This window comes from Arvicanthis niloticus, chromosome 11 (assembly GCF_011762505.2).
Source record: "Arvicanthis niloticus isolate mArvNil1 chromosome 11, mArvNil1.pat.X, whole genome shotgun sequence".
Lineage (NCBI taxonomy): Eukaryota > Metazoa > Chordata > Mammalia > Rodentia > Muridae > Arvicanthis > Arvicanthis niloticus.
In genome coordinates, this window is record NC_047668.1 from 54421272 (window position 1) to 54447072 (window position 25801).

Here is a 25801-nt window from a genome sequence, read left to right on the forward strand (position 1 = left end):
TGGCTGCTGTGCCAGGCCCAGACCTGCCTTATGATTATGATGTGAGACTGTGTGATTCTGGTCCACAACTACATTACTGAGTCCATTGCAAGGATGCTAAATTTGCTTAGAAACTGAGACAAGAGTGGATTGGAGATGTGTCAGTGGTTGTGAGAGCCAGCTGTGCATGAGGACTGGAGTTCAGATCCCAGCACTCACACCCATCTGTGATCCCAGCTCCAAAAGACTTGGCGCCCTCCACAGGCGCACAGACACATGTGCATATACATTTACATGGATAACACAAACACACAAAAATAAAAGGAAGAGTCATGGGAAATGAATCTGGCTAGAAAGAATCTGCATGTTGTAAAGTTATTTACACCCCAGAGAAAGGGTCTGCAAAGAAATCATAGAGCACTGACAAAGCCACCTCCATCAGGCTCTGGGTGCAGTTGAATCCCAACTCCACCATTGGGAAGCCACCCCCATGGGGGTCTGGGCATTGTTGACTCCAAGTTCCACAGTGATCGACACTACTGACCATGGCAGCCTTATCCCAGGCTGAGTGATAGTCATGGGTCATGGTCTCTTCTATCCTGCACACACTGAAATAGGACAAAGCTTTTTTTTTTTTTTTTTTTTTTTTTTTTTTTTTTTTTTTTTTTATTAATTGACATTCCTTAGCTTTTTTCCCATGAGTACAGAGAGGTTTGATGGTTCCTAGGCCCTGACCCCACATGGGTAAGAAAGAAACAATTAAGCAGGATACAGAGAGGATGCCAAGCCAACGCACCAAGAGGCTAAGTGAGGTCTCCTGCTTACCATCTGTCCCCATCACATTTCACGCCCCTGTGTTAACAACAAGATATAAGGGCATCATTCTGCGTGAGGTATCCTGAGGGACAGAGGCAGCAGGACTGGAGTACAGGCTGCAGCCCATCCACAGGACCACAGCTGATAATGGGTTTAAGGATGGGGCTGAGGTCCAAGAGGAAGCCACAAACGCAAGTTTCCCAAACTGTCTTATGAATGGGGTGTCGATGCCAGTGGTATAGGTACCGGAAGATGGTGAGACCAGCCTTCCAAAGGTGTTGTGAAGAAATGAGGCCTGTGCTAAAAGTTCTTGGTGTGCAGTGTTCCAACAAAGGAGGATTAATTGGTGCAACAGCTTTTGGGATGGGAGACACCTTGTTTGGTGATCAGGGATCCTGATGAAGTTATTGGTAAGTGTTCAGGGGCCTACCCGACATTGACCCAGGCACCCACTGGAGAAAGCTGTACCCACTCAGCAAACAGCTGCCAACACTGCTTGAGAGTGCATGTGGATAAAGATGGGAGTGGAGATAAGACTAAAAAGAAGAGCAGCTAGAAGGTTCTATGGGGACAGGCTCTGTGGCACGATGGAGGGCAGAGATGTCCGTACTAGGATGAATGTCATCATAGCTTCTGAAGCAGGGATTGTTTTTAAGAACAGGAGTCAAATCTGGGTCAGTGTCGGAACAGGACTACTTGCTTCTCTCTTCAATATATCCAATGGGCTGAGTGTCAAGAGTCCCTTGCTGGGCCAGCACCTAATGGCAGAAACAGTTGAGACCTTATTAGGAGTGACCACCAACAGCCAAAAGCACATCCCCTCTGTGTAGGCAGCTGGGGTTGACGCTGTAAGAATACAGATTTTCCAGTAATGACCCATCTGAAGTACTACTTATGCTTTAAATATATATGCACACACATATAACATGTATATATTGTATGTATATGTGTATTATATGTAATATATATGTATGTATGTATGTATGTGTGTGTGTGTATGAGTGCACGCTCCTGTGTCACAGCATGTGTGCAGAGATCAGAGGACAGTTTGAAGGAGTCAGTTCTCTCCCTTCATGTGGGTCCCAGAGGTCAGGCTTGATGGCAATTGCCTTTACCAGCCGAGCCATCTCACCGGCTTCTCTTATCCTTTACCCGTGGTTGCTTCTCATTTACAAACCCCACACCTCTTCACGCTTCCTTAATTATCGGCACATCTTGATCCTCTGCTTCAATATCTTGTGTTTCTGTGGTGGAATTATAGCATGCTTATGTAAATATAATAACTGTTCACACGGTTTTTGTTTTGCTTCTTTCAGTCTGCAAACCCTTACCTTGCAGTTACTCATTATCACCACTAGATGACACTGGTGTGACCCTAAGCCAACATAGTCTTTTAAACTTTTAACTATTATCTAAAACAATGCATTCCTCCTGCCCACTCCCGCCCCACCCCCATCCCCAGGTTGGGGATGAAATCCAGGGCCTTCCACATGCTAGGCAAGTGCTCTGCTCCTAGATCATCCCTTCTATTTGCAATAAGCTGCACCTGCAAACTTGTCTTCAGCTACTTCCTTTGCAAGCCATGCTTCCCCAGTTCCTCCATAGGAAAGGGGCACGCCATGCTGAAACGTCAGCCTGTAGTGCAAGGAACATTGGCTACCTTCTCAGTCTCTCCTCACCCCAATGAAAGACTCCAGACGCTCACATCTCGGGGTTAACTACTCGGTTCACACCGTCTTTCTCATGGCCCCTCATTCCTCTCTACCTCACCCTGACTGAGATCTGACCCTCAGTCCCTGTCTCTGCTTCTCACTTGATCTTGAAGGCTGAGAAAAGACATTCGTTTGTTGATTCTCGGCTTCTTCCTGGGCTGATGGATTAAGTTTACCACAGCAAAAGCAGCAGCAGCAGCAGCAGCAACAACCAGTCAGCAGGCACCAAAGGATAACGAGTGTCTACAAGAGGGAGAGAGGCCTTGGTCCCCTGTTCTTTTTGTAGTTCCATGCAGATCCCCCTCTGTCTGTCTTCCTCACATCTAGAAAGCGGGAATAGAAGCATTCGTTCTGAGGAGGGCAGCCTTTCTTCCTTACTCTATAGACACAGACAGAATCTTACTATATAGCCCAGGCTACCCAGTGCCTCCCAAGCGCTGGGCTCAGAGGTATGTGTCACCACAGCTGGCTTAATTTGATTTAATGTTCTGCCTGGATTTTATGGCAGCTCTGGATCCCCTGAGACTGGAGTTATAGAGCAGAGTGAGCTGCCATGTGGGTGCTGCGGGTCCTCTACAGGAGCAGAAGATGCTTCCCCCTGCTGAGTCCTCTCACTACCCTCCAACTCCTTGCTTACTTCTGGAGGAACAGGAGGCACAGTGTACCTTGAACCACCAACTGTTCACTATAAAGTAGACTCGGACACCTTCTTCACCAAAATGGTCATACAGGTACAACCCTAGCGAGCCGTGGCGGTCATAGATCTTCCTTTTTGTATGGTCAGTGAGTATGGCATGGGCTCTGTTGATCTCTTTGAAGATGTCTTCTGCTAGAGGGTTCCCTGGATTCTTGTCTGGATGATATTGCAAGGCCAGTTTCCTATTTGAGCAATAACCAAAAGTACAGTGGGGAGGGCTACAGGAAACAGCTGAGGTGGGGGGAACAGGATGGGATACAAGGTACAGGCAAGGTCTGCATTCCTTCTCAAGTCACACTGAAGGATCGGTGGACTCCTTTGGCCCCAAGATAAAAGTGTCTTGGGATTTAAAAAACAAAAAAAGAGGGAGGGGGATTCAGGCCTGGAGAGATGGGTCAAAGGCTAAGAGCACTGACTGCTCTTCCAAAAGTCCTGAGTTCAATTCCCAGCAACCACATGGTTGCTCACAACCATCTGTAATGAGATCTGATGTCCTCTTCTGGTGAGTCTGAAGACAATGGCAGTATACTCATATACAGTGAATAAATAAATCTTTAAATACATACATACAACATACATACATACATACATACATAGGGTTTGAAGATGTTATTGGGTGAAAATACCAGGGGTGAATAAAGAAAGAGCATTGAACCTGTAGGCTTTTTTGATGTCTTCATCCTGGGCACCCTTCTTTAGTTCCAGCACTGCATAAAGGCTTTTCCCAGTCCTGGATAGTCGCTGGGTTTCATCAAAAACACGAGGCATGCTCTGGGTCAAAAGGACAAAAATACAAGTCTGTTCTGACTTGAATCACAAGAATGCAGAAGAACACAAATGTCAAAGAAGATACATTTCCCATTGTCCGCCATGTACCTTCCAGTCAAGAGGCCTAACAAGGAGAGGTAGGTCTAAAATAAAGAACGGACTGACTTTGTTTAAAGCTCCTGTACCTGAAGTAAGTAGCCCTACACCTGCCCATGCTGGTGGTTGAGTTTTAAATACCAGGGTAACCCAGCCACTAACTAGGTTAGATCTGAACTCAAAAGTCACAACAGTCACTGAGAGAACTAGCCAGATCAAAGGCCGGTTCAGACCCCAGCAGGGCCTACACTTTCTTTCCTCTCAGTCTCAAGCCCACGGCAGAGAGAGCAGGATCACTCCCTGGACAGAGGGGAGGCGACAGGAACTGTTGCTGGGGACACACTTTCCGGAAGGCCTTGTGGGCCCCAGGGGAACCAAGGCAACAACACGGTAGCTCCGGGTGCGCTGGGACAACCTAGCGTCTTGTGTTGACTCCAGACCTGGCTCATTACCTCAGAATTGTTCTATAACGCCAGGTAGGCCTCACACAAGCTTCCTTCTTCCCGATGGACATGAACTTTCATAGTGCCTCTGGGGCTATGGCAACTGCGCTTGCGCACTTTGTAGGGGAAGCGAGTCGGTTTTTGGCGCTGCCAGCAGGACAGAATGGGGAGCACATATTGGGCCCGGAACTTTTGTCGCTCCAGAAGTCTGACCCTCAGGCTCAGGGCTGAGCGTTACTTCCAGCCCGCAGGGCCGAGGCACAGCCTTCCACATCATCCCTCATCTCCAGGGAGAGGCCATGACTATCCCGATCACCGTCATGCGTCTGGAACTCACTCACGGAAAAACTATGGGCTTGGTGACCTAGCAGATGAGAGGTAAGGCGGGGATTACCTTTGCAGACTTCCTCAGTCTTCGCCTGGTCCTTTTTACTTCCCTTCCATCTAGAAACTTCTCTACAAATGTTGAAACTCATCTCAAATAACACCTCAAATATCGGAATATCTGCCCTTCACCGCTCAGTTGTCTCCTGTTGAGGCATTTATAGCATTAGACTATAACGGTTCATCGGCAACGTCCCTTAAAAGTGATATTTTTGATCCTTTCCAAAAGTCACTTCACTTCTGCACTTCCATAATAAGGAGACGCCATAATGTAATTATATAATCTAGGTCGTGTATTGAGTTGTTTGTAACTAGACAGCATATTAACCCTTTTCATCGAAAAGCTTATAGATCCTTGAACAAATTTCTGATTTCTGTCCAAGGGTTGAGTAGTGGAAAAGGAGTTATTGAGTTAAAAGGAAAGGAAAAATATATGTGGTGTGGTGTGTGTGTGTGTGTGTGTGTGTGTGTGTGTGTGTACATGCACATTGTGTGGGTGCCTGCGGTGACTGGCATGTGAAGATCAGAGAACAACTTGTGAGAATTGGTTTTCTCCTTCCTTTATGCAGGTCCCAGGGATTGAACTCAGGTGGCCATGCTTCATGACAGGCATCTTCACCCAATGAGCCATCTAAATGGCTCAAAATATGCATATTTTAAACTTTCCCAACTTGGCTCTTTTAAGATTTATTTATTTTATGTACATGGGTGCTTTGCCTGCCCGCATGAGAACCATATGTATGCTTGGTGCTTGAAGAAGTCAGAAGAGAGCATCAGATTCCCTGGAATTGGAATTGTAGATGGTTGGAAGTCTGTGGGTACTGGGAACTGAACCTGGCTCCTCTGCCAAAGCAACAAGTACAGACGGACTTAGTGGTGCGTGCCTGTGGTCCCAGCACTTGGGAGGCAGAGGCTGGCATCTATGAGTGTGGGATTAGCCTGGTCTACAATAGTGAGTTCCAGGACAGCCAGAGCTACATAGTGAGACCCTATTTGAGAAAAAAATAAAATAAAGCAAAACAAAACAAAAAGAAAACAAAAACAAGCCAAAAAAAACAAACAAACAGAAAGAATAGGTGCTTATGTGCCATGAGGTGCACGTGGTGGCTGAGGCCAACTCCCTCAGTCTCCCTTCCTCCTCCAGTGAGTTCTGAGGCTCAAACACAGGCCATTAGGCTTTTTTTTTTTTTTTTTTTCCAGCAAGTGTTTTTTACCCACTGTGTTACCTTGCTGTCCCCAGACTGATTATTTTTGAAGTTCTTGGTCTACATTGTTAACTTTCTTACCTGAGAGTTCCGAAGATACCATTTTATATCCCTACCTGCCGACATGGGACGGGACACTTGTCATCCCTCACAGGAGGCAGTGTTTGTAGTGTTGCCTTCCTTTGCAGAGGAGAGTTCTCAGTGCCTCCTGGAACATGTACTCACTGAAGTAATCCTTGCCATCACCCCTTGTGTAGCTTTGTGTTTTTTTAAGATTTATTTATTTTATGTATATGCGTACACTGTAGCTGTCTTCAGACACACCAGAAGAGGGCATCAGATCCCATTACAGATGGTTGTGAGCCATCATGTGGATGCTGGGAATTGAACTCAGGACCTCTGGAAGAGCAGGCAGTGCTCCTAACCGCTGAGCTGTCTCTCCAGCCCGCTTGCATTCTTTATTACAGCTATCCTTGCCATTCACTTTCTCTCCTAGGTTTTAAGTGTTAAGTCGATATGCCATTGCTGAAATGCCAGTCACCTCGGCAAGCATGCTTATCAAGCCCATGGGGTTGGGTCAAATGAGTTTTGAGGTTACCCACCCAAGCAGGAAAGGGGAAGCTGCTCGCATACTGGTTTGTGCTGGGTTTGGTTTTCTAACCTCGATTTTCAACAGCACCAGTGGGACAAAGCAGCTCAGGTCTGACCCGCAAGGAGGGAGAGCAGCAGGCACAGAGCCATGTGGACTTACAGTAGATTCCTTGCCTCTGTTTGCCAGGCTAGTATGGCTCCACCCTGCCTGTCCCTCCAGGGTCTTGGAGAACCTTTGTACTGCTTACTCTGGGGTTTGCCTCACTCCTTTCCGGTCACTTTGAGGATGGTTTCGACTGACCATGTCATTTTCTCTGCCTGGAAGGCTCTTTCCTGGGTTCTTCCCGAGTTTCATATCTCATTCTTATAGGTCTCAGGAGCATGCTTCCTCACAGGGAGTTTTTCAAGACAGGGTTTCTGTGTGCATCCCTGGTCATCCCGGAACTCACTTTGTAGACCAGGCTGGCCTCGAACTCACACCATTGGGACTAAAGGCATGTACCATCATGCCTGGCTTTAGACAGGGCTTTAAACTCCTCCTTTCCAACATCGTAACCTTCACCATGATACAGACAGACAAACAGACAGACAGGACCCCCCCCACACACACACACAGTTATTTTCATATTAATTTGACAATGTCCATAGGGGCATGGAACTTGTTGGTTTGCATCTCCAGTACCTACACCCATGCCTGGCTCACAGTAAGTGAATTCATGATTTGTTGAGCGAGCTACAGCTGAACGATCTCCCTCCATAGAATGTAAGCCTGGAGGTTGGTCAGCAAGAATTCCCTGGGCTAGAAGCTGGAGAAGTGAACAAGATGACAGAGTCTCTTTCCCCATGCCATTCTAGAAGTGAAAACCTGAGGGTGGGGGAGCACGACAGATTATATGTAATATGTTCCTGGGCTTCTTAGTTCTTGGTTTCCTCCAGTTCTTAATACAGTTACTGGGATACTGAAGATGATTAGTGAATGCTGGTTGATTAAAGAAAAGGGCACCTGCCAGGCAGTGGTGGCGCACGCCTTTGATCCCAGCACTTGGGAGGCAGAGGCGGCAGATTTCTGAGTTCGAGGCCAGCCTGGTCTACAGAGTGAGTTCCAGGACAGCCAGGGCTACACAGAGAAATCCTGTCTCAAAAAAGTTTAAAAAAAAAAAAAAAGGCACCTGTACCTAACCATCTCTGAGCTCCAATACACTGATACACTCGTATAGACAGTATGAGTACAACCCCTGCTTTACCGAGATGAGTCCTGGCAAAGAATTAGTAAGCATCCTTCAAGTCTTGCCAGAGGCTCCAGAATGTGATTTTTTCTTATCCACACCCTCTGGCATCCTAATCCATCACATTCTGTGGCCCTGGAAAGCGCCTTTAGTTCTTGTGATGCCCTGCTCTGAATAAAAAGATGTTAGGACAGAGCAGGCAAGAGGGCCTGGCGTGCTGTGAGCCGAGGCTCCTGTGCTCTGCTTTCTAGGCACCACAGGGCTATTGATCGGTTCTCATGAGCAGGCTCTCTTCTCACTCCCATTGCTGAGCCTGCGAGGAGGTGCTAGGTCTCCATTCTGGCTCTGGTTCTAACAAGCCCTGTGATCTCCAACAGATCCCTGCACCTCTGAACTCTTTCTTCTGTAAAATCACGTGCTCTTCCCACTTGATTCCAAAACATAAATTTGCTTGCAAAATTAACAGGAAAAGAAACGAAACAACAAAATAACCTTGTTAATGGGTGATCACAGGTTCAGTTTTCTGGAGTTCTTTGTCCTCCCATCACACCTTGAGTCAGTGAGCTTACTGTGTCCCACAGCCTACCCCGCAGCCATTTGGTTGTGTTTGAAGAAACTGTGAAGCATTCCTTGTTTATCCACAAACAAAAAACATTGTAGTCATATAGCTAGAATATACACATATACAAGACAGAAAGCAGTGGCATATTTATACCATATATATATATATATATGAACATATGTAATTGGAGAGAGAGTGAGAGATCATAATTTGTCACATCCAACAAGCAGATTCTAGAATTACAATTACAGCTTCTGAGCTGAAGAGAACCATGAGATCCCTTCATTTCCCAACTGACGCATGTATTTCCCAAAGAGAAGGATGAGCTACTGAAAGTCACCCAGTGGTGTCCAAACTCAGTCTCCTGACTCCGACTTAGGGTCTATGCAATGACTGCCCCCTGTTTCTGTCCTGTATTGTCAGAGTGAGGTCTCTAAAGCAACACTTCTCAACCTGAGGGTCGAAATTCCTCTGGGGGTTGGATGACCCCTTCGAAGGTGTTGTCTAGGACCATTGGAAATGTTGAGGCCCCGGCTGCCCCGCATTTAGGCGACCACTGTATTCCGGCCCAAGCTGCGGCTCCAGTCCGAGTGTCGGGGTTCAGCAAGAGAGAGAGTGAGGACGAACTTGAAGAATGGAGACCAGACAGAGTGCGTTTCAGTCCCATTTATTCTTCAGTCTCTCTTCTTAGTCCAAGTCCCAAGTCTTGAGTTCCTAGTTCCTAGTCCCTAGTGTCTCCAAGTTCCAAGTTACTTCTTCCAAGTTCTCTCCCAAGTGCCTGCTTCTCTGTCTCCTCTGTCTGATTCTCTGATCTCTGTCTGTCTGCCTCTTGCCTTTATATGTCTCACTTCTAAGCCACGCCTTTTGGTCACACCTTTAATCATGCCCTTAGGTCTTGTCTCTAAATCTGATCTCTAGGTTACACTCTTAAGTCACACACCTTTAATCTCACGCACCTTTAATTTCAAGGTATCTAAACCAAGATTATCGGAGTGTGCTCAGCTGTTGTAGGCTATTGTAATCCAAATCTCACGTCAGGGTATATGGCTCAAGATGGCTGCAAAGCTGATAGCCGCTTTCTGCTAAAAGTCGGCCCCCAACAAAGGACCTAATGTCTGAGCTGTTCTTCCAGGTCATTCTACTTCAGGTAAAAGGTGAACTCGTGCTTAATAGGTAGTCAGTCCAAGCAGAGCTTTAAGTAAACCACTAATAAATCAGTATCTAATAAATGGTCTTTTCTATCTTATTCTACTTCACAACTATTCTAATAATGGCTGTCTCAAGACTCAATGTCTAAGAATCCAGTAGCTGTTCAGTCAGCTGGTCTTCAGTAGACACCAGAATTTCAAAGAAGTAGTCTCATGCCAGTGTAGGAATGAACTTTCCAGAGAGTAAGGGCAAGCAGGAAGGAGCAAAGACTTCCTTCTTCCAGGATTCAGATTTCCCACTTCAAATGAATCAATCATGAATAATTTCCCGGCTAGAGAGATGGCTCAGCAGTTAAGAGCACTGGCTGTTCTTTCAGAGGTCCTGAGTTCAATTCCCAGCAACCACATGAAAGCTCACAAACATCTATAACTGTATTCCCATGGGAATGCCCTCTTCGGGTGTGCAGACATACATGCAGACAAAGTCTCATATATGTAAACAAATAAATCCTTAAACAAATAAAACAAAAAGAAAAACAAGAAAAATGTCGTCTTTGTCTGGAAAAATTAAAAATTAAACTAAAAACTAAAAATGAAAAGTTGGGTTTTAGTGGATTCCAATTGGAGTCAAATGGACAACCAATGACAGGTATCACATACTCCAATTATAAACTCTCCATCTTGGGGTGGGAGAGATGTTTCAGTAATTACAAGTACTTTCTGCTCTCCCAGAGGATCTGAGTTTAGTTCTCAGCACTTCTGTTGGGAGATTCATGATCACTTGTAACTCCAGCGCCACCGAATCTGACGCCTTCTTGTGGCCTCAGTGACCACCTGTATGTGTGTGCATGCGCGCACACACACACCAAAAATAAATAAATAAATAAATAAATAAATAAAAATCCACCTCTAGAGACAGACCCAACTCTGTGAATGGTATTCATGTTCTCTCGTGGATCGTGTCAGGTGACATCTCCCTTCCCCAATACCCTACAAGAAGGCCTATGTATATGATAGGTGACAGGAAAACCCTTTAACCCAGTTTTGTCCCTCTGTCCTCCAAGGACAGACATCTCAGGCAAGGAGGTGGAGGGTTTCCAATTGGAGAGGCTGCTTCAGGTCTCTGCTGTCTGTGACCCAAGTCATGCATGCTTGACCCAAGGCAACAGTACACCTGCTTCATATCAAGAAGACAATGGCTTCTGCCTCTGTGTGTTGCTGTTTCTTTTTCTTCTCCTCCTCCTCCTTCTTCTTTCTTCTTTCTTCTTCTTTCTTCTTCCTTCTTCGTTTTTCGAGACAGGGTTTCTCTGTGTAGCCCTGGCTGTCCTGGAACTCACTCTGTAGACCAGGCTGGCCTCGAACTCAGAAATCTGCCTGCCTCTACCTCCCAAATGCTGGGATTAAAGTCGTGTGCCACCACCGCCCAGCTGTGGGTTGCTATTTTAATTGAATTCTTAACTTGAATGGGTTTTGGCACACTGTAAATGTGTTTATTATATTTTGGTTGGTTTATTGATTGGGTGTGTGTGCACATGCATGTGCCGTGGCACATGTGTGGAGGTCAAAGGATACCTTTGTGGGAGTTGACTCTCTTGTTCCATCATGTAGGTCTCAGGAATAGAACTCAGGACATCAGGCTTGACAGCTGGTACCTTTACCTGCTGAGTCATCTCTCTGGCCCAGGTATACTTTATAATTGTGTGTGTGTGTGTGTGTGTGTGTGTGTGTGTGTAATCATGTATCATACTATATAAGTAAAGTGTTTATTGCCTTTGTGAGACAAGGTTTTATATAACCCAGGCTAGGCTATAACTCACTGTGTAGTTGAGAATGTTCTTGATCTCCTGACCTTCCTGCATCTGCCTCCCAGGTACTGGGATAATTGTGGTGTACCACCACACCAGGTGTAGTTATTCTTTTTTTAGTGTAATAATTATTGTTACTATCCTTGTAACGATGTAATGGCCTGTCTCCTCCTGACTTTAAAAAGAAAGAAGTTGCTTTTCTCTTAACTCTAGAAAGAAAGAAAAAAAATCAAATCAAGGACTCTTCTTTGAGATTTGATAATTGTCCTTGGTGTCTTCTTCCTTCCTTCCTTCCTTCCTTCCTTCCTTTCTTTCTTTCATTTATTTATTTTTTTTATTATTTTTGTTTTGTTTGTTTTGTGTTTTGGATTGTTTTTTCAAGACAGGATTTCTCTGTGTAGCCTTGGCTGTCCTGGAACACTCTTTGTAGACCAGCCTGGCCTTGAATTCACAGAGACGCATCTGCCTCTGCCTCCTGAATGCTGGGATCAAAGGTGTGGAAACCACTCTGCCCACCCTGGTGTTTTTCTACAACACTTAATGTGCCCTTCTCCCAGCCCTTAGATCTCTGCTTCTTACTCCCCTACCAATGCTTCAGTCTGGCAATGAATTCTGTAACTCAAGACCCGCTTGCCCTCTCCAAACTCAGTGTCTCCTGTTCCCTAACAACCCTTCCACCGCCATGCAGCTGGTCCCGACTGTAGTCCAGCCGTTCCTCAGCTGTATTTGTTGTTCTCAATCCGTGTTCCACACCCCATGAAATGTCTTTTTTTTCTTTATCATTAATTAACTTGTTCAAGAAGTATCCACTAAGTACTGTTGATATGCCTAGTAGCTTAGATACATTGGTAAGTGGCCAAATTTCTTTAATTTTTTAAAAGATTTATTTATTTTATGTGCGAGTGTTTTGCCTACATTTATGATGTGTGCCATGTGCATGCCTGGTGCCCATGGAGGTCAAAGAAGGCACTGGATCCCCAGGATCTGGAGTTGCAGATGGTTGTGAACTATCACAGGGTTCGAACCTAGGTAACAGATGTGCTTAACCACCGAGCCAACTCCAGTCCTCCAAAGTCCTTTGTAGTAGATTTTTGGAGGTCTTATTGTATATGTGTGTGTGTACATCAGTGTGTGTGTACATCTATGTATGTGTACATCTGTGTATGTGTGTGTACATCTGTGTATGTACATCTGTGTGTACATCTGTGTATGTGTACATCTGTGTATGTGTGTGTACATCTGTATATGTGTACATCTGTGTATGTGTGTGTACATCTGTATATGTGTACATCTGTGTATGTGTGTGTATATCTGTGTGTGTACATCTGTGTATCTGTGTATGCACATTTGTGTGTACATCTGTGTGTGTGTGTACATCTGTGTGTGTACATCTGTGTGTGTGTACACCTGTGTATGTGTACATCTGTGTACACCTGTGTATGTGTGTATATCTGTGTGTACATCTGTTTGTGTACATCTGTGTATGTGTGTGTATATCTGTATATGTGTTCATCTGTGTGTACATCTGTATAAGTGTGTACATCTGTATGTGGGTGTACATCTGTGTGTGTGTACATCTGTGTATGTGTGTACAGGTGTATGGGTGCCTGAGGATGCCTGGGTCCCCAGGAACAGGAGTCACAGGAGGTAGTGAGCCACCTGACATGGATGCTGGGAATCTAACTCTTGGTTTTTTGCCGGAGCAGTAAGTGTTCTAACCTGACACCCATTTCTCCAGCCCCCACGGAGACACCCACTAGCTCTTTTAACAAACATTTATTAAGTGCTGTTATGTTCATCTGTTGTAGGTGCTGGGTCTTTTCAGGGTGACTCAGTGGGTTAAGGTGCATGCTGCTAAGCCTGATGACCTGAGTTCAATTCTGGGTACCTACATGGAGGGGGAAAGAACCGACTCCACCTGTGCACAGTAACACACATTTGTCCACATACAGACACACAATAAATAAACTACATCACACACACGTGCTCCAAAGTTCATGCTTTGTTGGACTATTTTTTAAGCTTTATTTGTAATTTTTATTCATGATATGTACTGTGTGGGTACACGCTCATGAAGAAGTTATGAATGGTTGCAAGCTGCCTGATGTGTGAGCTAGGAACCGAATTCAAGTCCTCTAGAAGAGCAGCAAGCACTCCTAACTGCTGAGTCTCTGTTCACCCCCACCTTTTTTAGACAGAGTCTCCCTGTGTATCCCAGGCTGCCTTTGAACTCGTGGAGGTCTGTCTGCTTCTGCCTCCTGAGTACTAGGACTAAAGGCGTGTGCCATCACTTCTGTCTAAAAGACTTTTTTTTGCTTTGGTTTCTTGAGCTACCCTGTACCCCCTTAACATTACATTGCTTATTTATTTTGTGTGCATATGTTTGCATGTGTGCCTGCGTGCATGCACCATTGTGTTGGTGTAGAGGTCAGAGGACACCTGGCAGGCAGCATGAGGTCAGGGATCGAACTCATGCTGTCAAGTTTGGTGGCAAGTGCCTTTACCAGCTGCGGCCATCATTCTGGCTCTGTTTTGCTTTATTTTTAATGAGAAAGGGATCTCTATCTGCAACCCAGGCTGGCCTCAAACTCTGAATCAAGACTGAGGAGCTGGCGAGTGGGAAATGAGGTCAGCATAGGCGCCTGTGGGCTATCGAAGACTTTGACCTGTACTCTCTGTAAGAGAGAAAGTGACTAGCATCGTGGTGGTGGTGCACACCTGTTGAGACCTGCTCACTGCCTCTCGCTTTGGGGCTAAGTGTTCTGGTCCGAGGAGACCAGACAACAGGGTCTAGCAAGAGAGAGCGTGGGGATAGAGGGGGAAGAGACTCGAAGAATGGAGACAAACCAGAGTGTGTGACCAAGTCTCTTTACCAAAAGGAAAATCCTGGGTATATATACACTTCACCACTTGCCTTGCAGTCATGGACAAGCAGGGGAACACAGCTGAAGGCACTTTATCATGTGCATCTTGCAGGCGTGGATACCACATGTGCCTTGCAGCTAGGGGCACTAAACAGCAAAACAAGATATGTGGGATAAACAAGATGTTTATCAGAGTGTGCTCAGCTGTTGTAGGCTGTTGAAAACAAGTCTCTTGTCAGGGTATATGGTTCAAAATGGCTGCAAAGCTGATAGCTGCTTTCTGCTAAAAGTCAGCTCCTAACACACACCTTTAATCCCAGCACTTGGGAGGTAGAGGAGATAGAGTTTAAAGACAGCCTGGTCTGCAAATCAAGGATACTACACAGAGTATTTCAGGAGCGGAGGTGGGGGAGAAAATATGAATCTGAGCTGTGCTACCTGACTGGGAATGAGGGCAGAAGAGTAGCAATGAAGAGGCCGCCTGGGAGGACAGGTGAGGCGTCAGGTGGAGTGGAGGCAGCAGGCTGTGCTGACAGGTTGGCTCTGACAGGATGGCTGTAAGGTCTGTAGCCTGACCAAATGGGGATGGTGGTGTTGTGGTCTGCCATTGGGGCATTGCAGGAAGAGGAGACTTGGGGTTGGGTAGCAATCAGGAACTCAGTTTTTTAACTTTATAAAACCCAAGGCACTCCCTGTTAGACATTTGAGGTGACATCAAAATGACACTGAGAAGGGAGTTTAGAGGGAACAAACATCCGCAGATGCCATTTACTTTGATTCTTTTAAAATAAATTCCAAACATAAAAATAGGATGGTGATTTGCCGTCACCCGAACCCGGCCTCCACAGCCACTTGCTGCCTGTGGTTACTCCTAGTTAAAGGCGGAAGGCCGTAGGATAGCTCCACTAGGACAGCCCCGTAGGGGTGAGTGCCAAGGCCGGGGCTGACCCATCATGAAAAGCTGGAGAAGATGAGGGGCAACAAGGAGAGAAAATAGGCATTGAAGTAGGAAAAAAATATCACTGGAGCCAGGTGAAGAGTCAGACAGTTGTTAAATGACAGTTACAGCTCAGGGTGGTGTATATTCATTCAGACAGAAGAAGTAGATACCGAAGGGAGGGTGAGGCCTGACCTAGTTAAGAGCCAGGGAAGGCTCCCTGGGGTGGAGGAGATTTAAATTTCTGGCTCTTGTCATCATCTTTATTACAGCTAAGAGCCTGCCTCCGCCCTGCTGCAGCCTCGGCCCACTTCTCCTGTTTGGAATGGCTTAATTGAGGGCCATGTGGCAGCCACTAGTGGGGCGCTGGGCACAGCATGCTTAGATTGCAAATTTTGCCTGAGCCCAGCTTTAATCCTGACTTCAGTTCTTCCACTCCCTATGAACTGGTCCAGGGTGGACTTTCTAACCTGGATACCCTGCAGTTTCTAGGCTGTTTCGACAGAGGCCCTCTGGAATCTGGCTCTGAATTGTCCTCCTGGGGACCTCCAATACTTCCTGCTGTCACTCGAGCATTTGGGAACTAAGAAATGAACAACTAGTCACCTCAGGGAAGGTTGCTAGAGAGGGCACAGCAGTGCAGGTAGCTGGACAGATCAGTGAATCAGTATTGCACTGGTTTAACAAAGGACCATAGAAGAGAACTCTCTAGAAATTATTAGGAGAGGGAACATGTCTGTCTCACCCATCACCAATCCCCAGCTAGGGTGGCAGTGGAGGGGGTGGGTGGGAGGCGTGTTGACTAGACAGTTCCATAAGGGACACCAGCCTTAGGCTGGCCTTCCAACATCGTTTCCAAATGCAGCACGATTCCCCCATGTCTGTCATTCATACAGACCCTGTGCAAAATTCCAGTAGGGCCTCTTGGTGGCTCCCAGAGAAACAGGCACAAACAGGGTTTTACTGCCAAGCTTTTCTAGCTTCCCAAGCGAAGGCAACTGTTGGTCTTCCCCCTGCCGGCGCTCTGGGCTTCTGGAGGCGGTGCTTTCGGCAGCCAGACACACAGTGAGGCTGTCATCCATCCGCTCCGACGTTCCTTTCACTTCCAGGCCTGCCGGCTTCCCACCCGGTGGCGGTCGGGCACGTGCCAATATCCGCGCCCCCTCCCGGGCAGTCGGGGATGCTCTGCGAGCGCTACAGGCTGCCCAGGAAGGGAAATCCCCAGAGGAAGCCATTGTTGCCATGTTCCCTGTTGTCGTCATCGACCGAGGCGTGTCTAAGTCGGTTCCCCATTCTAGAGCTCGCCCGGGCCGCTGGGGGCGAGGCTAGCACACCAATCGCTGAAGTGCAGGATGGCTCTTTGGCCACTCCACAACCAGCGCGATTGGAATTAGGGGAACTCCAGGGCAAGCAGTAAATTTAGAAAACCGACGGCGCTGGGCAAGATGCTCGGGGCTTAGCTGAACAGAGACATAATTTCCACCTCGGCTCTAACGTGGGCCAACAAGGTGACCTTGCCTGGTGGCTCTCCTCAGTTTGTCCTCCTGAGACGCAAGCTGAGGCCCTCAAGACCATTGGGGAGGTTGGAAGGAGAGAGCCCCCCATTGGTCCAGACAACGGCGCGGAGGGAAGGCCGACAGTGGCCCCAGGCGCGCGTGGGCGTAGGCCCGCGCCTAGGACACGCAGACTGGGTTTTCTGCTCTGCTTCTCCGCTCACTACCACATCTTTGCGCACGCCGCCCCGCAAACCTGGCGCGAACCTAGCCGCACTCTCCCTTGCCGGAACAGCCTGCCCGCTGTCCGGTTTGTCTAATCCGTTTTAAGCCTCACCTCCTCCGCGAAGCTCTCCCGCCTTAACCCTATCACTTCCAGACACTGTGTGGGGTGCTCGCGGTGTCTTTGACTTTCTCATTTTTGTTTTGTTTGCCGTTTGGAAATGAACACACGATCTCCTTGTTTGGAACAACCATGCTGAGGGCTCGGTGTGTTCCAAAGGATGCGGTTGGTGGGTTTATTGCCTGAGCTCACCCCCCACACCCCGCCGCTCTTTTTCCGTCCTTGCTCTCTCCCCTCCTCCCACGGACCCTCCTCTTCACAGACTGTCACAGCTGAAAGTGTACAATCCAATTCTCTCCTCCCCTTTACATCCTACAGTGGCGTCAGGTGCGAGCAGAGAGCACTGAGCATTTGAAGTTTCGACTCCCGCCTTGACCACCGACGGCTGTCAGTCCTTTCTCTGGGCTTCTGTCTTTCCCCAAATGAGCACTGAGTTACAGTGAAGTAGGTAAGGAAGGAGTCGCGTGCTGACAAATCGAACAAGCAGCGCCCCTCGATAAACAGTGGCCGTGGACCCTCAAGAGGTGACAGAGCACCCCCTGCTGCCCCAACCCCCCTGTGAGAAGGTGGTAACCCATGTTCTTCAACTGCTAGCCCGGCGCAAATCGGGCCCAGGTGGGGGGAAAGGACGGGGCATTTGTTCCAGGTTACGTGGCCTTGTATGCTTCTGGGACTTAGTTTACTCGTCTGGAAAGTAAGGATAATATATGGGTTGAAGGACAGCAGGAAGGTTTTTGTTACCCAAGGTCCTTGTATAAAAATACATGATAATTAGCGGTACAGTGCTTGGCAGCAGATTTTGCTCATGAATTCCTATTCCAGAGCCTCCACAGTGGGATTTCTGGCTGGAGTCCTTAGAGTTGTTTGGGAATGTGTCACTGCTCACCCCAGATTCTCTTTCTCTCCAGATCGATTTGGCACCTGTTTCTGCCTCCGCGTGGGGGCCAGAGCCACAAACTGATTGGGTGGTGGGGTGACGTCCCTAAGCTGGCATGCATAGGACAGTCAGTATACCTTCAAAAAGTTGGTGTCAGAGGGGTCCCTAGGTGTGAAAAGCCAGGCTGGGCGGGACTTGGGGAAAGGGTGCTGTGGTGGTTCACTCCCACCATCACCCCCACCCCACCCTACCCCATCCCACCACACCTCACGGTTTGGCGCGAGGAAATGGGGCTTTGGATTTGGGGGGCGGGTCCTGGAGGCGGGTCTTAGGCGTGGGAATAGAGACTGGGGAGCTTGGAGGCGGGGTTTGGGGAGCTCGCCCCACTTGGGGCGGGGCTCCCGCGGCCGCGGGCTCTGCAGTTCGGACTCCCAGCGCCACAGTCGCCGCAGTTCCCTCCACACTGGTGGCCCAGCGGGGAGTCCGGGTGGTCCTTGGGCCGCTCGGATTTGGCGCAAGGCCTGCCCCGCCTCTCCCCCTCTGTGCGGCCTAGACGGTCGGGGCAGCGGGGACATGGAGCCTTCTCCGGCCACCAGAGGCTCGGAGACCACCCGCCTAGTGAGTCCCCGAGACCGCAGCAGCGCCGGCGGCGGCCTGCGATTGAAGAGGTAGGACAGACCTGGGCTGGCCCTCAGCCCGGGGGGGCGCCAGACTGATGCCATCGGTCCATTTCGTTGTCTCCCTTGGCGCGGGCCCGGCCCGCCTCCCCAGCGCCCCGCGACCCCCCCCCAACTTCGCGACGCCGATCTGCCGGCCGCAGACAGCCCCACTCCCCACCTCTGCCGCGATACCCCATGTTCTCGCGGCCGGGTGAAGCAAGTCCGCTGCCGCGGCGCCCTCAGTCTTCTGACCCCTGCGCCGCCTCCGCCGCTCCGTCGGACGAGCGGGCCAGGTGCTGCGATGTCCGCATTGCTCCGTGCGCCTCGCCTCCGGGCATCGGAACCCCAGCTTTAGGCCCCGGACCCTTCTCTCCGCACCTCGGGCTCGGGGCGCCCCATCCAGCTGCGGCCAGTTGTGGGCCCCGGCCCCGGGGATCCGCCCGGGCTCAGCGGGCGGCCGCGAGGAGCGAGGGGGCGGCGAGGAAGGAGCAGGTGCGGGCTGGGCGGTGGGGGGGTATTCCCGGCTCCGCACAGACGGGGCCGGGGGCGGCGAGGTGTGAGATGAGGCGCCGAGCGGCCGGGACAGCGGGCCGGGGGCGGCGGCAGAACCTCCCCCGCACCCTGCGGGCCTCCCGCGCCCGCTGCTCACCGCCGCCGGCTCCGTCTGCCCTGCCATCTCGGGGTGGCCACCGCGACAGGCCCTCCCTGGCCCCCTCCTCTGGCCATTTTGTCTAGGAGCGGACCGTCCGTTTGTCTCTGGAATTTGACAGGGTCTCAGGCTTTTTTTTTCCCCCTTCTGTTCTTCCATTCTTTCTATTACCCACCTCCCCAGTCTTCTCCTTTTGTCTCTGATGCGGTCGTCTGTGTCGCCAGTTCTTGCTTTGGGAGGGGGGCTTAAACCTGAGTGGGTGGGGGAATGGGGGAGCAGAAGGACTGCAGGCGACTGCAGTGGCGGGCAGCCATGGGGCTCCAGCTGTGTTCCTGGCATCTATTCCCATACCCTTTGACTTGGCATCAACCTCTCTTACTTGCCCAAGGGGTACCCCAGGTCTCACGGTTTCCTCCATGCTATATATCGTTTTCTTGTTTGTCGGGGAATTTCAGAAGGCCGGGGAAAGAAACAGCTGCCAGCCCTGGACAAAACGTAGTCACACCTCCACACCCCAGCAGAGAGGCCCTTTAGTGCCCACTTGATGCCGAACAAAAGGAGGCAGCCTGTTGATGGGCGGCCACATTGATGGCTGGCTGGGTTGCACCTTACAGGCCTGAGGAAGGTGACTTGCCACCGCCCCCAAACTGCCCAGAATGCTCCCTTCTTACTGCTTCATGCATCCTCATCTCCTGGGCCATTTCCGCCCTCATCTGACCATTAGTCACCGAACCCTGCAGGATTTCCTGAGGTGCTGCCTGCCTGTCTACCTGACCCTCCTATGATAGTGCCTGCTAGAGCATCTAGACTCTTCTATGTCCTCCTTCTCCCACTCCACTATCAAGGTCATTTCCACATGAAGATCTGTGCTCTGTCAAGCAGTGGGTCTGTCCTTTCCTTCCTTTGAGCCCTTTGCCTCAGCCCTTCACCCAGCACCCCGCTTAAGTGCCAAGCTGCAAACCTTGACATCATAGTCCCACCTGTAAGGAGCAGCTTCTAGGGCTTATGTCTTCCTTGGATGCCCTCCCTGTTCACCCCCATTACATTAGGTCCCTCCCTCCCCTGTGCCCTGCAGTGATTTGTTCAGACCCCTCACACCCCGTCCCAGCTTCTCCCTGGTAGAAGTCGTTACACAGTTGTGTCCCACCAGACTGGGCTCCTTGTTTGCATAGTGTATGGCATAACTCATGGAAGAAACAGAGATGGGCTCTGAAGCCATGTAGTCTCCCTGTGTCTTCTGGGAGCACCAGAATCGTGCACACTCATTCTCAGCCTGGGAGAGAGAGGGCTTTTCATTCAAGAAGTAAACCTACCTCCCCCCTCTAGAGTATCCCCGATAACCACTGGATGTCCCCAACCTCGGCTCACTCAGCAGCATTCTTTTCAGCATTCTTTTCAGCTCCCAGGACCCCTTCCCATTTGCTGTGGGCTCTACTCTAGAGCCGTCCTTTTTCTCTCTGGATCCTTGTTTCTCCTGTAGTTCAGGCCTGTTTTCTGTACTGAGGGCCTTTATTCTGCTTGCTCCTTGCAGAGGTTCAGGAAGGTTGATGGCCCCGGGGAGTGAGAACTGGGTTAGAATAGACCCAGTCAGTTTGAGCCCTGCCTGTGGCATTCCTAAGTAAGGCCCATCCCTATTGTCAAGGGCTGTGTAGGCCAACTGGGCTCCAGGTAGCATAGGCTGGACTCTAACTCCAGTGCTCTTCTCAGAGGACCTCACTTGCTTGTCCTGTCCTGAGAGGAGGGGGCACACAGTCCCGGACTGAGGCACTGGAGCAGGGCTGAGGGAGAAGCGCCCTGAGGTGCTTGCTGGTGACATCTTCTCATCCCACCTTTCCTCCCGTGTTTCTCTGGCACTTGGACCTGTCTCTGTCACAGTCCTTCACATTTCTGCAGGCCCTTCTGTGGTTCCCGCCGTCTCTCCTCTAGAATTCCCTTGAGAATGCCAGAGTTCCTGTAAGAGCGACATCTGCCTTCTGCTGTGTACCACTGTGTCTGGTCCACATGCGTTCCGCTCACTAATAATCCTCATTCAGGAAGAGCGTTCACCCATTTTGCATTCCTGGGCTGCCTCTCACATAGATATTTGGTCAGTGTTGAGTCTCAGCTCCCCCACCTGCCAGCTGTGTGCCACCCACCTGTTCTCCCTCCACCCCAACCTCACATTTCACCTTCATTTGTTAAAACATTAGACCACACTGCCGTAAGATACTTTGTAGATACAGAATGCTATGGCCTTGTGTGTGAGAGGAGAGAGAGGCTGGGTCTGGTTGGTCATTAGAGCCCCACATGCCCGCAAAGCTTTGGGCATGATGGGTCTAGCGCAGGGGCAGAGATGGGCCCATCTGCTGAGGCAGGCACTGTGAGTGACCAGGTCAGGCTCCAGGGTGAACATGTCGCCTGCCTCAGTCTTTTCACAGAGCCCTCAGAGCCTCTGCCTGAGGAGCCCAAGCTTGAGGGGATGGCCTTCCACCACTGCCACAAGGACCCCATGCCTCAGTCAGGCCTCTCTCCAGAGAGGGTACAAGCCCGGAGGCAGCTGTATGCCGCCTGCGCTGTGTGCTTCCTCTTCATGGCTGGGGAGGTGGTTGGTAAGTTGGGGGACACCCCTCCAGTCCCACATTCCGTACTTCCTCAGCCACCCTCCACCAAGAGTCCCTGGTTTCCTGGGTGGGGAAGCAAGGAAGTGAAAGGCAGGGAGGGGCTGGAAGGGCAGGGCACTGAGGGGGGTTCCAGTGAGTGAGCATGTGGGGTGTGGGCCAAGGCCCTGTGTGAACTAGCCCTTAATAACCATCCTGTTATGAAAGCCAAATCTATTGCTATGGAGAGACTAGAAACAATACCTGTATCTTACCACATGAGAGAACCCGTCTCTTGTCTCTTGTTGGTGTCCCCTCTTTCTTTTTCATACCTCTGCACTCTTAACGCCCGTTTCCTACAATCTGGCTATACGTTTGCCCCTTGCAGGTGGGTATTTAGCACACAGCTTGGCCATCATGACTGACGCCGCCCACCTGCTGGCAGACATAGGCAGCATGATGGGCAGCCTCTTTTCCCTCTGGCTCTCCACCCGGCCAGCCACCCGTACCATGACCTTTGGCTGGCACCGCTCAGGTAAGCCTTTGCATGATTTGGTGCCCCTCCAGCCTTGCCAGTGCCATAGGGCTGTGACCTGATAGTTTGTCTCCTCTGCAGAGACTCTGGGAGCTCTGGCCTCTGTGGTCTCCCTCTGGATAGTCACTGGCATCCTCCTGTACCTGGCCTTCCTCCGCCTGCTTCATAGCGACTACCACATTGAGGCGGGTGCCATGCTGCTGACAGCCAGCATTGCCGTCTGTGCCAATCTGCTGTACGTCCCAGTGTGGAGGGCACCATGTGGGGTCCAGGATGGCAGCGCTCCTCTGTGTGTGTGTGTGTGTGTGTGTGTGTGTGTGTGTGTGCACGTACGTGCACGCGCGCTCTGCTGTCCTCATTAGGTGTGCTTGAAAAGGGGGAGAGAGACAGTTGAGCCAGGAGACGTTTGTTGAGGGTCTCCTGGATACCAGCCCTGCTCAGGTACATTTTACTAGTATGGTCTTATTTAAGTCTTTCAATCCATGAGTGCTAGTTTTCCACCTAGTTCTTGCTAATGTAAAAGATACTGCCGGGGCCAAGTGACAGTTTAAATGACAGGGCCAGTACATGCATCCCCACCTCTGGCCCCGTGTCCAGCGTCTTTTGTCCCTGACAGCATAACTTCTCTGTCAGGTAATGCTATTCTCTTTCTGGGATGGGAAAGCGGTGGAGGTGGGTACTGTATGGGGAGGTGAGTGGGGCCAAGAACAGGCCATCTGCCTGAACCGCTCGCCTTCTTCAGAATGGCCTTTGTGCTACACCAGACCGGAGCCCCCCACAGCCATGGATCTAGGGGTACAGAGTATGCACCCCTGGAGGAGGGGCATGGATACCCGCTGTCTCTGGGAAACACCAGTGTCCGGGCTGCCTTTGTGCATGTGCTGGGAGACCTCCTTCAGAGCCTTGGGGTCCTGGCCGCCTCTATCCTCATCTACTTCAAGGTATTGTGATGGGAGCTGCCTCAGCCTCCTTCCCTGTCTGCATCCCCTCTTCTCCTCCTGGTACCCACTGCCTCCCTCATCCACTTCACCTTCTAGCTTTCCAGGACCTCTCCCAGCTTTGGGGTGTGAATCCTTTCCCCTCTGCAAGATTCTCAGGGTGCCTTCAGGTTGTTTGCAAAGATGGCCCTAGAGCCTCCTCTGAGGTCACTGCTTCTCTGTCTCTCCAGCCTCAGTACAAGGTGGCTGATCCCATCAGCACCTTCCTCTTCTCTGTCTGTGCCCTTGGGTCCACAGCTCCTACACTTCGAGATGTTCTCCTCATCCTCATGGAAGGTGAACTCAGCACTGATGCTTCCCTCCCTGGGTCTCCCTCAGCTCCCACCCCTTCTCCAAAACACTGGGAGAAGGCTGATTCTTGGGATCTTGCCAGAAAGAAGCCCCAGGTTAACTGGGTGGGGAAGGAAGGGACTGAGGAGAGTGGGGTATGGTGGAGCTGTTCCTGAACAAGGAACTTGGCGGTGTTGCTTGCAGGTGCCCCTCGAAATGTGGAATTTGAGCCTGTAAGAGACACCTTGTTGTCAGTGCCGGGAGTCCGAGCAACCCATGATCTCCACCTGTGGGCCCTGACACTTACTTACCATGTTGCCTCTGCACACCTGGCTATTGGTGAGTGCACATTAATCCAGCCAGCCCCTTCTCAGAGCCAGCCCCTCCGCCTCCACAGCTGGACAACCTGGAATCCTGAGGTGTTGGTTGTTTGAGTCTGAGTCTCACTGTATCTAGGCAGCCCCTGAGATCCTCGTGCCTCAATGTCCTGAGTTGCTGGGATTACACTTATATTTTGCCACTGCCCCCTCTTGCACGTGCACACACACAGTCATGTGCATTTATTCTCATGCATACACACATTCTAAAGACAAGAGGGCCTGGTCATCCAGGCCTCTGAAGCAGCATGGGGAACCCAGTACCTTAAAACCTCACCATTACCTCAGGCCAGTTGGGTGACTGGCAGCTCTGCTCAGTAGGCTATCACACTGCTATTTAAAGGGGTGATTATGAAGCCTGTATGGCAACTAGGGGAAATGTTGTGGTATAATGCTTGAGGAAAAAAAAAAGCTGAATATAAATTATATCTACATTATGATTCAACTATTAAAATACATATACAGTGACTCATGAGCTGACAAAGGGTTTTTGAGTTTCTCCCAGATGCAAGAAGCAATCAGAGGCATGCAATTTGGATGCCAAAAATATCATAACTTGTGGGATGTTGGTTGGTAACTCGAGAGGGACAGTGGGGCAGAATACTTAATATCCGGCTTGTCCTGGGAGGACAGTGGCGGGCTGCTGAGGTATCTAGCCATCTATTGATGCTCAGGCAGACAGGGAGAGGTGCTGGGGCACAATTGAGTGTGTTAGCATGGCCCATTGAAGTGAGCCTCCCGTTTTCTTGACAATTTTTTTGCTGTTCATATAACACAGAAGGAAAATCAGGAGCCTTATTCAGGCCTTTGGGGGTTTTCCTGTGCTGGGGCCCCTTCACTCCTTATCACAGCCCTTGGCTGTGCCGGACTCTCTGGGGACTGAGCTGCCTCTTATCACCCTCCCACAGACTCCACTGCTGACCCTGAAGCTGTCCTGGCTGAAGCCTCATCCCGGCTCTATTCCCGGTTTGGATTCTCCAGCTGCACCCTGCAGGTGGAGCGATACAAGCCTGAGATGGCCCAGTGTCTGCGCTGCCAGGAGCCCTCCCAAGCCTGAGCCTCAGCCCCACCCTCACCCCACTGCCAGGCCCAGGCTTGTGCCTGGACTCTCAGCACCTGCCTCCCAGATCACAGAAGGGACCTTTCTAAAGCTCTCCATCTTCCACCTGCCAAATGCCCTAGCCCCTGCCCCAGTGGCCAAGACCAAAGTGTGTATGAAGGCAGTGGGGGGAGGGGAGGATCAGATTGAATAGCTGTAAGCAATTCAGGGGTGTGGGGTGTATGGAAGCCCCCCCCCCCATCCGTGCTCCACATGGAGAGTCATGCTTGTCCTTCTGTACGATTCCTGTGTCCCTGTGGCAGGCTGGCTGGCTAGCTGGGGACATCTGCCTGTCTGTGTACTGTTCCTGTGCCTATGCCTGGGGAGGTCATCAGGGGCCCCCTCCCCACGTGATCCTTGCTCTGTCTATGCAGGGGCCCCAATGCCTGCACTTTGTTTGTGTGCCTAGTTCTGTGCTTTTGTCTATTGTGTATGTGTGTTCTTTGGTGCTGTGGCCTGTGTGTTCCTGTGCCTGTGTGGCTGTGCTGGTCTGTGAGTCTGCTCCACCTGTGTGTCCATATGGGATCTGTCTGTCCATCCCTGTGTCGGTGCTGTGTCCTCAGCTTTCCCCAAGGGAGAGGGGGGCTCCACTGCAGCCCCACCAATAAACTTGGATCTAAGTGTATTTCTGTAGTCTGACTCCTCAGGTGGAATCCACAGTGACCCCCACAGCCCTCCTGGCTCCTCCCACT

General features: G+C 50.2%; 2 protein-coding genes across 5 annotated transcripts; one reads left to right on the top strand and one right to left on the bottom strand.

Moving 5' to 3' along the window:
• Nucleotides 1–650: 650 nt before the first annotated feature.
• Nucleotides 651–4635, bottom strand: Dnajc5g (DnaJ heat shock protein family (Hsp40) member C5 gamma). Its single transcript, XM_076942170.1, has 5 exons — nucleotides 4521–4635; nucleotides 3860–3975; nucleotides 3173–3386; nucleotides 2609–2750; nucleotides 651–1553 (listed from the first exon to the last, which is right to left on the bottom strand). Exons 2-5 carry the CDS (start codon nucleotides 3970–3972, stop codon nucleotides 1528–1530), a joined length of 495 nt encoding a protein of 164 aa, XP_076798285.1. The 5' UTR covers nucleotides 3973–3975; nucleotides 4521–4635; the 3' UTR covers nucleotides 651–1527.
• A 70-nt stretch (nucleotides 4636–4705) lies between these two features.
• On the top strand, nucleotides 4706–25733 carry Slc30a3 (solute carrier family 30 member 3). Of its 4 annotated transcripts, XM_076942169.1 has the most exons (9): nucleotides 4706–4889; nucleotides 17388–17517; nucleotides 21661–21842; nucleotides 22219–22365; nucleotides 22447–22600; nucleotides 23108–23306; nucleotides 23534–23639; nucleotides 23838–23972; nucleotides 24919–25733. In XM_076942169.1, the coding sequence occupies exons 3-9, from the start codon at nucleotides 21713–21715 to the stop codon at nucleotides 25065–25067; spliced, it is 1020 nt and encodes a 339-aa protein (XP_076798284.1). In that variant the 5' UTR covers nucleotides 4706–4889; nucleotides 17388–17517; nucleotides 21661–21712; the 3' UTR covers nucleotides 25068–25733. The 4 variants fall into 4 exon arrangements, 2 of the variants coding, with proteins under 2 accessions (XP_076798284.1, XP_034370061.1); XM_034514170.2 differs by lacking the exons at nucleotides 4706–4889; nucleotides 17388–17517 and adding an exon at nucleotides 18343–18614; XR_013113231.1 differs by lacking the exons at nucleotides 4706–4889; nucleotides 17388–17517 and adding an exon at nucleotides 18382–18614 and having other exon boundaries at nucleotides 23534–23749; nucleotides 24919–25062.
• Nucleotides 25734–25801: the final 68 nt, after the last annotated feature.